Source organism: Plectropomus leopardus, chromosome 9 (genome assembly GCF_026936395.1).
Source record: "Plectropomus leopardus strain MGB_pleo_1.0 chromosome 9, ASM2693639v1, whole genome shotgun sequence".
NCBI classification, from domain to species: domain Eukaryota; kingdom Metazoa; phylum Chordata; class Actinopteri; order Perciformes; family Serranidae; genus Plectropomus; species Plectropomus leopardus.
In genome coordinates this window covers 9,058,179-9,070,501 of record NC_142184.1, presented here as the reverse complement: position 1 = coordinate 9,070,501, position 12,323 = coordinate 9,058,179, and the positions used below count along the sequence as shown (strand labels likewise).

Here is a 12,323-nt window from a genome sequence, read left to right as displayed (position 1 = left end):
AAAAGGCTCACATGCTGCGATCACAGAAAGACATCACCTGCCCTGTCGTGGCAGGCTTATTCTGGACCGCCGCACGCCACAACAAGTGTTTTGTAACGGCCAGAGAGCGCTTTTATTACATCTGTGTGGCTTTTCTGGGGGTATAATTTAAAAATCTGTCCGTCCGATTCTGCCATGGTACGACCCACTTCAATTTCGCCGTTTTTTTTTTTTTTTTGCCATTGTCTATGAAATAAGAGTGTGGGAGCACACTGCGTCATCCCACCTCCAGCGTGTGACCCGCCTGACTCCTGCTGACAAACAGAGACGTTTGATAACCACACACGCTGCGTTTTAGCCTAAAGTTAAGTATGTTTTTATACACCCCACCGCCCCACTTCCCCCCTCCCATTCCACCAGCTCTACCACAACCGACTCCCACCCCCCTCCCGCTTTCCACTGTGAGCTTGAGTCTCCTGCTGCTTGGCAACAGTGCGGACTGCCTGTGTGGGTGTTTGGCGTTGAGTGCCAGGCGAAAGCACTGACAAGGAGGGGCACAGTTACAGTTATACGACTCAACTACGCACAGCAGGCACCTGCTGTGCCCTGTGAGTTTGCGTGCACATGTGTGTGTGTGAATAGGTGTGCGATTTTAACTGATTCACACAAAAAACGATTAGGCTTTGTTTGAATGTGATGTGGGAGCCTCAGAAGGAGCGATTCAAGAAATCCCTGCAGATCAGCAAAAGGCGATTCTGTAAAGTCTGAGACAGATCTCGGTCATGACTAATTGCTGGTGGTCGCCGGCCAGAGGAGCCAACTTTTCAATGAACCTGCGACTTGTGACAAAAAAAAAAAAACGTCGCATCTGTCTCCAGTATGTCTCATCCATCCCCATCAAGCCGTCATTCAATCCTGCTTCTGTCTTTCACCCTGCTCCTGCTCCCACTCCTACCCTCTCTTCTCTTCACTTCTCTCCATCTCTCTATTCTGTGTCTCTCGCCCACAGAGTTCTTCACAGAAGAGCTCACAGCGTTCCCACGGTAACCAGTCTCCCTATTCTGCTCCGCCGAACGTGTGCATGAGTGTTTGACAAACATCCCGCCTCAAAAGTGCCACTTATCTGCATCTGAACCGGAAAGACAACCAATAAAGTGAGCGCAACAGCTGGGAGAAGACGATGGAAACGCACCTGTGATGATCAGGTGCTGACACGCCGGAGGCAGCGACATGATGTGGAAACCTGCACATGCCACGCCAGAGAGGAGGAGGAGGAGGAGGAGGAGGAGGATGGGGGACATGGATGCATGATTAGGTCCACACTGATGTTTAACACACTGTTGAATGGACAAAAGGCTTTGCGCTCTGCCCTCCTCGCTAATGACAAAGCAAGACCGCTAATCTGTGCGCTAATATACCACGACACAACTGTTATCTGTACGCAGCTGCCCTTTAACACAGAGCAAAAGACAAAGGCCGAAAGGAGGGAGGAGGTTGTGTCAGGATCTGGATATCTATCTGGCCTCCCCTCCTCCTCTGCCTCCCCTGGATAGGTGAGGTATGTTGGAGGCGGAGAGATGCAGCGAGGATGGAAATGCAATATTGCAAGTGCCTCGAGGACAGCTTTACAGTTTCCACAGCAACTATATCTCTCACATCATCCGAGAACATTTCACTTCCTGTGAAAAACTTTACATCACAGCTTTCCACTTGTGTCCTTTCCATTTTAAGAGAGTCAGATGTGATGGTATACGTGGCGCAGATAGAAGGCGAATGAAAAAGTAGTTGTAGAAACGTAGGTGAGGCAAGGTAACGTGTCTAAGATGTGAACAGTATGTAGCAGGACTCTTGACCCTCTGAAACCTGGAGCCACATCATTTCTTGTGCTGCTTTCAGACATCTTTCACAAGTATTTAACCCTCTGAACCCTGAACACATTGGTTTGATTTCACTCAAAAACATGAAAAAAAGTCTACGAGCAACTTGGTGAAAAATGTTTTTCATGATTGTAACAGTAATTAAAGACCAAATCTGCTGTACAAGAACATTGTTGCTCTTTAATTTCCCCGTCTTCTGTCTCAATTAGCTTCAATCTTTTATATTTTTAACCTGTTTTTGCTGCAGAGTCAGTTCGACATCCTAGATTTATTCTTCAAATGTAAATTGTAGAACCTTCTGTCGGCCTCTCTCTGAAATCACTTGTTTTTTCAAAAATTAAATTATACATCTTTGGAAATTTTCTACACCGTGGAGGCATGCAAGAAAAACAAAGTCACAAATTCACCGTAACAGAGGGTGAACGATTGATATACAAATCATCATTTGGTGAGTCAAGTGTTCCTTTAAGTTCCACCTGTAGGCGGTAAACTGAGTTTTTATTCTCACATCACACTTTTGTCTGTCTGCTGATGTGATTTTGCTGCTTCTTATGTCACTTGTGTGCATTGAAACTGTACAAGGCCTTACATGCTGCCAGCAAACGCTCATAACAGATGAAACGTGACACTGCTGTGACATATCACATCCAACTGTAGAGCCTCTGAATCCCGCTGCCTTTACATGTATTATGCATGTTCATAAAAAAAGAATTGGTGGCATAAAGCGTGAAATCCAGAGCGCCTCGTAGTAATGACAACCCGAAGAGGGAACCAAGACCATCAGCCACTCCACTCTGGGTTTGATCTAACTTTTTATTGGGCCACTTAAAAAGGTGTATCCTCATGAATCCTTAGTAACATATGACTAAATACAAATGAAAAACACTTTTTATTTGCACACACAGTATGAAGCCATGAGCACTCACTGCACTCGCGGCAAGGCAAAAAAACACCACCCACGTACACTTGCCTCCCACACACACACACACACACACACACACACACACACACACATCCATCATTTAAATTTACGTCAAGCTACACTGCATCGCAGTAATCATTAGCACTGTTAGCAATATTCTAATTCTGGCCTGAATTAAACACTCTTTAATCCACTACGTATCCTGAAATAGACGATGTATAAAAGCGAGATTGAGAAACGCGGCGCTGTATTTCTTCGAGAAAGTGGTGTAGAGTCCAGGGAGGATACATTACCTCCCATCACATCACACAGACTGTTTGGAGCAGGTCAGTACAGCTGAGCTAACCCACACATTTGCCTGAGGCCGGTGCATTTCTCCAAGTTGCATCTTGGAGCTACTACAGGAGGTAAAATGCTGCGCAGAATGACCGCGTATTATGAGCTCTTTATGAAGAAAGATGCAGCTCATCGGGAACAATAACTGTGCTTCAGTTGATTGCAGGAATAAGAGCCTGTGAGCAAAGAGGGGCAGAGAAAAAGAATAGCACAAAAGTAATTTCTGCAGCTTCTCTGAGTCATATCTGCAGCAGTGGGAAACAGAAACAGCGAGGGGGAGAGAGTGAGTGTGTCTACGTGGGTATGTGAGAGTTAGAAAGAGAGAGACGGAGAGAGGGGGAGTGGAGTGGGGGTTGTAAAGGGGATAGGGTTATGGGTAGTGGAGCTCCACGAAATTAGCAAATCCTTCTGAAACACAAGTCCATTACCATTCTCCCTAAACGGAGTTAATGTCAGAGAGAGTGCCCACAATGCCCTGCGTGGAGAGGGAGATGGATGGAGAGGAGAGACGAGCGGAGACACAAGCACCTTCACAGGGCTCTTTGGAGCTTCTGAACACTCCCATTGTGACAGCGAGAGGGGAGAGAAGAAGGGAAAAGATAGCTCCTCTTTATTTTATTTTTGCTGTTATATAATAATACAGCTCTGAGTATCGGCACCACTGGGGCTGTCGCCGAGACCTCTGGCTGCCCCTGCCTCTCATCCAGCTGCATATACACAGCACATAATGAAGGACACAACCTCGCGCCCATGCAGCGAGGACTGTCACGTCATCCCTGCATGAAAGCCAGTACGGCAGACTCCAGGGTCACATTAGCTGTCTAATAATGGACATCCCAGGTGACGCAAAGAAAGACACACATACTGTATAAACGCACAGCAGTGATTATCACCCCTGGGCCAGCGGTAATTATACTCTGATCGCACTAATTAATCTCTCATGCACTCTGCGTGTACTTCCCATCCTCTTTTGTTTTGCACCAGCACCATACATTATATAAAGGTACACTCACACATCCACGTGCATGACCTCTCCCAAAATAACATCAACAAAAAAACATCTGCCGCGCTCACAGCGAGCCACGGCGATGCCCTCAACCCCGCTGCTTCTTAGAGGAGGGACTCCAAAAAAAATCTCCTCACCCTTAAGGCCTCGCATTGTTTCACACTGCCATTAACAGGAGAAATGGGGGAAGCGTTTGGGACAGCTGTTTGACGGCGTGCCGCTGGGAGGAAGAAGAGGACTTTGTTTTGATGCAGTTGCACGCACAAGCCAAAAAATTAAAAAAAATATATAAAAATGGGGACAGTTTCTTTGTTCAGGATCAAAAACGAGGGTTATGTGAGGAGCAGAGAGAGCGCCGGGCAGAGAAGAGGACTCCTGCTGGAGGAACAAAAACTAATTGGACAAAACAAAGCCAAGCTCTCTCAGCCTTGCCTTCTCTGGCCCGGCCTCCCCTCTCCTCCCCTCTCCTCTCCTCCTCCCCCTCTTATATGCACCCTGTTGACAGATGGCGAAACAGTGTGTGTGTTCCACCTTTTCTCTTTTAGACTGAGGCACACTGAGTAAGGTCGCTCACTCACTTTCCTCCCCCTTGTCGTCTTTTTCCAATCCCCGTCTCTCTCCCACATCTCCCTTCTGTCCCTTCCTCTGATCTGAGCCATATTTAGAGTCACAGGTGCCGGCGATGAAGGAATTCATGTTCGTTTCTGATCTATAATCAGAGGAGGAGGGTTTTGTCGCTGACCTAAGCTAATAGGCCAGTTTGGAGTTGGGCTGAGTCACAGCCAGACAGGGACAATATGGCTCTGCCGTGCGGGTGACTCTTTATTAAATGTGACACTTCATATGACACGCTTGCCTGAGCCTGGATCCGAAGTCGGCTGCAGCCGCTACAGGCAATTAGCAAGGGAGGATCAGCAAGATCTACATTTACAATTCATCATTGCATTTAACACCTACATGAATATGTGCTTCTGTGCAATGACTAAGTCACCCCAGGGGATGATGGGAGGGGGACGGGGAGGCAGACAGCAGAGGACCGGAATCGATAAGGGATTTCGTTAAAGTCTGAATCAATCGCTGACAGGAGGATTGGGACCATAAGAAAACAGATAGCGAGTGAAACCCAATAATAATCGCTGAGATGATTGAGTGTAGAGCAGCGATACTGGATCTACAGCCCACGGACCAAATCTGGTCCCTGACAGGGTGCCAGGCGGCCCCCAGACCCATTTTCTAATTCTCAATTAAGATAAACTGATTCACTCTCTGTATTAATTTTGTACTTTAAATGTAAATAAGGTGCCAGAGCACATTAAAAAAAAGCATCAAAATAGAGCCTGTTCATAAAAAAAAACGTACCAGGAGAAGATCCCCTGTACCCCACCGTCAGAGGACGCCAGGGATGACAACGATTGATGATCGATTGATAGGTTGTTAAGAATTTAATCAAAACATGTTAAATTTAACTGATCAGTCGATGCAGTGCTGTCAGTGTACGCAACATGTTGCTGTGAGCTAAGATTGAGGAAAACAACATTTGTTATTGTCTAAAATAAGCAAAATATTATTTTTTTTAAAAAATAACCATTAATCAATAAAATAATCGTTACCAATAGTTGATTAAAGAAAGTGCTTATGATTTGCAACCCTAAAGGCCCTGACACACGAGGCTGATGGTCATGTGTTGGTCAATGTCGGGCGTCAGTGAGCATTTGTCGCTCTGGTTTTTGCAGTGTCCCTGGCACCGTTGTTGTCTGTTTTTTGGCACCGTTGTTGTCTGTTTTTTGGCACCGTTGTTGTCTGTTTTTTGGTTGTTTTTTTTGTCGGATTCAGTATGTTGAATCAGCGCCAGAGAAAGATTGGGGAGACCCACGGGTGACTGAAGTCTAGGGCTGACCCAAAGGCTTCACAGCTTTGATTGTTGCCATGGTAATCAACATCAGGGAATTTTTTCACTGGGAAAAATTTGCTGCAAGCGACTAATCCTGAATCCATCCTGCTGTTTTCCCTTTATGAATACAGACTACTGCCGCCTGCTGGTACGGAGGGTTACTTCCTCTCACGCAGAAACAGAACGTATATGCTGGTTGGCTGTCGGAGTTGCAGCTTTCTGCACACACGACGTGAGGCGGCACAACACTCGGGCTTCAAACCTACCAGATCTTTGATGTTGGTTTGGTGTTTCTGGGCCTGAAGCCCCAAATGTCCTTAAATCCTAGAAACGCCACTGTGTACACCTGACCTGCTGCGACTGGCCCCTGGCCCCCCGCTAATTTGCAAAAGTGGCCCCCAGGCAAGGCAAGTTGAATATCCCTGCTGCAGAGCAATGTTATCATATGCACAAGGACCAAATGGTTTCTGTCACTGAGACCAAGCAACAATATATTTCACTGTGTACTTTTTCACATGAATTGCTGCCTACTCACAAAGCTTAATGCTTCCAGAACAAAAGCTGCGTGTGTGTGTGTGTGTGTACATGCGCGTGGTTAAGTAAAAAGCGAGGACAGATGCACTTGCTGTTTGCCAAAGCTGTGTTTGCAGCACTCTAACTTCAGGTCAGCCTTGAGTTTGGGGGGGTAAAGAAAAAAAACCTCTTCAAAGCAAAGCAGCCTCTACAGTTCAGAGTGAAGAGGAAAAAGAAACACACACTTTTAGCAAACGGTGGGTGGATTTTTCATGCAGAAGGGCTCAGCTGGTCCAGAGAGTTCAGACCCATAACCCCCCTGCTTGGACTCCAGTTTTCCTCAGCATACTACGATGCAACTCCTCCGCAGCTCGCAAAATAGACTGTGATCATAACACAAATCAAACCTTCTGCAGGCAGAAACAGCGTGATGAAACGGACACCTTGAGCACTTATCACTCCACTCATAATCCTCCTGCATATTTCCTCACGGCGGTGTATTAAAAAAAAAAATCCCTTCTTAGGTTTAGACCCATTACTGTGAGGATTATCTCTGATGACTAGAAAGGCTGCGGCTCCATACAGCCTGTCATTATGTGGGCTTAGCACATACAGTAAATGTTCACGCTGGATGTTACGCAGACTGTGGTCACTGCTACAATTTATGCAACCTGGACGAGATCAATGTCGCCACGCTCATCGTTTACTAGTTTTCAAATCTGACAACATGAACATTCGAAATGGCTCCGAGTGTATTTCCTGTTGGAATGTTAAAGGGATAGTTTGGATTTTTTAAAGTGGATTTATATGAGTAACTTATCCATAGTCGCTGTATTACACACAGTGGCACGCCCCCAGTTTGGAGGAGCAGGCTGGGGTCCAACTGAAGCTAAGCAATCTACTGCTGTGTTGAACCCTGAGCAATGATATAACCCAAAAACTAACAAGAAATTTGTAAAAAAAAATGTAATTTGTAAAAAACAAAAAAAATCCTGAAAATAAAAAAGAAAAAAAGAAAAAGAAAACCAAATAAAGAAATAACACAATAATATTTTCACAAGAAAAGAAAAGTAAAAAACAGAAAACACAAGGAAACTACCTCAAGAAAGTTTTTCTGCAACATAACTTTAAATATACAGTTAAGAGAATTATAAATAGACTTTTCAAGTTTCAGAGGTTTGATTGCTAGCGTGTGAACGCAGCACAAAAAAACTAATGCAGGTGTAAAAGGGTTTTAAAAAAAGTCCCACTTAAAACGATCAATATCAGTTCAAATGTACTCTGTTATGAGCATATTTTCACTGCTTTACCTTAATGTCGCACAGTGATTTCCAATGGTAAACTGAAGCTGTTACATCGCTCTCTTCAAAGCCAAACTCCATTGAGAAAAACAGTGATTTAACATCACTGAACACAGGAGCTGCTGGTGCAGCTTTGACTCCATCAGTTATTTTCTTTTTTGTTATTGTGTGACTTTGGCGTTTAAAGTAATTTGTTCAGTTCACTGAAGTCACACAAAAACACAAACACACAAACCGATCGAAGCAGTTCTCGACCAGGAGCTCCTTTGTTCAGGGAGCTAAAATTGCTGTTTTTGTTAATGGAGTTTGGTGGCTTTGACGAGCGTATGGAACAGGCTCTCCGACAGGAAGGTAAAGCTGTGAAAGTACTCTGGTGCACACTGAGACTGATACTGGTTGTTTTAGCTGGACTCTTTCATGAAGCTAAAATCTGTTTTGTCGCTGTCAACCATCCATAACGTTACACTGCTTAGCTTCTGTATCGGACTCCATCCTGCTTCTCCAAACTGGGGGCGTGCCGACCGACATCTACTGACTATGGATTAGTACTTCAAACAACCCCACTTCAAAAGATCCAAAATATTCCTTAAAAGCTGACAGGAAGTAAACAAGGACCAAAGCTGTTGCCCTGACAACAGAAAAGCAGGTCGAAAGATCAGAAACAGAACTTACTTTCTCCGTAGGGTGGAGCTGGCGTTGGTGTCCGTGCTGTCGGTGCGCTCCAGTCGGTCTCGCTCGGTGGTGTTGGAGCCGCAGGAGAGACCTCGGGTCAACCTGGTGTGGCCCCTCCTCTCCCTGCTGGGCCCTGGAGTTGGGGCCGATGCAGTTGGCGCCTGACCCACAGAGGTGCTACCATTCCCGCTGCCGCCGCCACTGCTGCCATGATGGATGGGTATGGACAGAGGCTGGCTGTGGTTGTGGTTCTGCTCGGGAGTGTCTGAACCAGGCGTCCGTGGGCTGCGGTCCTGCCTCAAGTCCTGGTTCTCTTGGCTGACCCGGTCCAGCTGGCCCTCCAGCTCCTCAATGCGGCGCCGCTGGGTCTCCAGGAGCTTGGCCTGGCTCTCGATGATGTTGTTGAGCTCCAGGAGGTACTCCACAGCCCGGTTAGGGCTCTCTGGGCTGGTCTCCATGGCGGGAGCCCTGCCTCGGGGGGTTTGACCACCGCCAGCCACAGTTTCGACCCCGTGGGGGCCGAGATCCACCCCCCCCACCAGCCCTGATGAGTGGGGGGGAGGGAGGGACCGAGGAAGGCTCTAGTGAGGATTAACTAATGGCTTCAGATGCTCAGAAACAGAAAGTCACAGAGATTTAAAGGTTGATTTCAGGATGACTACATATCCCCAAACCTGAGGGCAAAAACGAGCATTATAGCATCTTAGTGGCCGTTAAAAATATCGCAACGCCATGAAAAAAAGTTGAAAAAGAAGCTGCTGATTGTCTGTTTTCCTGAAGTCATTTTGAAACACCGTGCCAAATCAGCACAATCCAGAGTTTGGGCCATCATGATGAAAAATGAACTCATGAAGCAAAATATACGACGCGGGGGATGACTGTAAGTATCGCCTAAATGAGGCTGAAGGGAGAATTACAATGAAGTTGCTTTAATGGCAAAAAATAGACAAAAATAACAAGCAGAATATGAATTTATCAACTGACCTGTGACACAGGAGCACCTTTTTGTTAATTAAAAACATCTCAAGCGCTCCTCAGCCTCCTGGACATTCAGGGGAAGGGGGGATAGGGGGTGAAGGGGGGGTGATGCTGTTTCTGATCTCCCTCTAATTATCAGACACTGTCAATCATTACATAACACAGAAAATGCTGCTCCCTCCCACGTTGAATATCCCCGCAGTCTATCATGGTCGCTTTCAACCCATGGCTTCATGTGTCTCTACGGCACAGAAAGTAAGCAGAGGAGCTCACTAAGTTCATTTTCGGGGTCCAGATCCTCCCCTCTGCTCCGACTAAAACTACATCCCACTGCCTTTCAATTCAGATTAGTTCCCAAAAGTGCGCGTGTCACTGGGGTTTTGCATCCAAAAATAATGCTTACTTCCACGTCACGATTCATAAACACCGCAGATAAAAACTTGTCACCTCTAAAGGACAAAAAAATACTATCCGGGTTGGTGTTAACTGCCCGAAAGTGTCAATATCTCGAGTCAAACCTTTGAACTGTACTTTGGTGTTTTGCCGCTCTCGGCGCTGATCCTGAATCGGTTAATCGAGTTGTTTCCTACTTATCTGAGTCGGTTTCGGCGGCGGCAGGTCGGTAAATCCATGCGGGAGTGTGGCGGGGAGTCTTCTTTGCGGTGGCGCAGAAACACGCAGAGGTTTCGCTGCTCGAGCGTCTGAACTGCAGCGATGCGTGCGGCTTTTCCTCTGCGCGCGTCACCGTGAAGGAAGACACCGCGAGAGCGGACTTCCGGCCGAGACTTTCAAAGTAAAAGAGTGAATGCGCGAGTGTAGACTGCAAATAATGCACGTGCAGATAAACATTAATGAAAACCCAAGTAGCTGATGAATGGATGAATAAATCAAAGTTTTTTTCATTGCAAAGAAAACAGATCATGAGCCACACTCTACATTTTAAACAATAGCCTTCAAAAAGAGAAAAAGAGATTTTTATAATAATAATAATAATAACAATAATAACAATATCTATTTGTCCTTTTTTCTCTTTTTTATTATTATTTATTAAATTTCCTTATTATTATTATTATTATTATTATTATTATTATTATTATTATGGTTTTGATTAATTTTAATAATTGTCATTCATGTCTACATTCAAAACTAGAGTATCCTTCATATCAGTTAAACAATCCAAAAACAATAAAAAATGTAGAAGCTTTTCCAGTTATTTATTTATTTATTTATTTGTACAGCAGAATATTTTGCTGAGCCATTTCATGGAAATTTGACATCATCATACTTTGTGCAATCACCTACACCTGTTTTGTACACTTAAAGATGTAATATAAAATGGTCATTTTTCATCTTCATTTAAGGTGCAAGTTCGGGGTTTTGCTCCACATGTGTGAGGGTTAACATTAAATTTCAGATTAATTATTGGGTAAATAGATGGATAAAAAATATACAGAGGAATACGACAGTTTTTCAGTTTTTAGTGTTTGTTTTTTTGACCTTTTTTGTAACAAACAACAGTAAACAGGTGGCACATTGTATGGTAGCCTTGGCCAATGTATGAATATGTGTGTGAATACTTGAATGTGACATGTAGTATAAAAGCGCTTTAAGTGGTTGGAAGACGAGAAAGGCACTTTACAAGTCTAAATCCTATTACTACAGCTTAGACCTTTGACCTTACCAAACAATGGAAAAGTATTTTGTTAAAGTAAAATCAAGAAAAAAATGCTGCATATAGAATGGCTTTGTTTATCTCCAAAGTTCTATATGTTTTATATGCAAAAAAATATTGTCAAGCCAATTTTATTTCATATCATAAATCAAAAATATGCATCAAGGGGCTTTACAATCTGCACAACATATTACAACCTCTGTCCTACGATCCTTGCTTTGGGTAAAATAAAAAGGTTGCCCTCTTTGCTTAAAAACTTCCTAGGCACTGGTGTCCCACTGCATGCAGCTGTTTCCATGCAAATTATTGCTTACCTTGTGGAATAAAGACTATCATCTAGTGTACGGATTTTATTTTGAAGGTACAACAAGAGTCTCGTTTTGAACATTTGTTTGTAGCTTTGCACACTTCAGGGACCCTGTTGAGCGCCTGTGAATGTGGAGTGCACATGTAGAAAACTACTGCAATGCAATGCGTGTAAAACAGCAAAAAGCGGCGCATTTAACATCTGCATCCAATCTATATTTATTGATCTGAAGTCATCGGAATAGTTTAGATCTACTTGTTTAATGTGACTCGACGTGATGTGAGTGCAGCTGAAGCAGCGCTGCTATTACTGCGGTGATTTTTTTTTTTTTTTTTGACGTCTGAGCTGACATGAACAGAAGGATGCGGCTTAGGACAACATGGGAGAGAGGCTGGCCTCGCAGCGATGTTATTTTTAGTGGCGGTACTTAAGTGCTCATATCTGAGCAGAGACACTGGCTATAAATTCACCCGCTTCCTCTCGCGCTCTCTCTGTAATATAAGAGCTCGCACAGGTGAGCCGGCCCTGCTGAACACTATAGAAACACTAATATTAGACTGAGTGGTGAGCGTGCATGGGAAATGTAAAATCCATGTTCTCGCAAAAAGCTGGTTTAATAATTGATCTGTGGCGAGTGATCAGAATTTAAGAGCAATGATAGAGTTTTGAATTCTCATTCTCACACGCACATTTCACCCTTTTTGGGAATATAAAGCCTATTTTATAGAATATTTAAAATTTCTAACACACATATACCTTCATCGCATCTCTTCTAAACACACTGTAGCCCAGCACTTTGCTGCCATCTGCTGTCCATTGCTGTTTCTCTCCTGCAGTGTGAAGCAATAAAAAAATGACCACCGAGGAAA

The 12,323-nt window shown here is 44.4% G+C and overlaps 1 protein-coding gene across 1 annotated transcript in view; it reads right to left on the bottom strand.

Moving 5' to 3' along the window:
• The window catches only part of iqsec2b (IQ motif and Sec7 domain ArfGEF 2b), a 42,922-nt gene extending 32,695 nt beyond the window's left edge, over positions 1-10,227 (bottom strand). The window contains 1 exon segment of the mRNA XM_042491161.2: positions 8,498-10,227. Within this exon segment, the coding sequence (XP_042347095.2) occupies positions 8,498-8,955 (458 nt within the window). The 5' untranslated portion in view covers positions 8,956-10,227.
• Between the last annotated feature and the right edge of the window lie 2,096 nt (positions 10,228-12,323).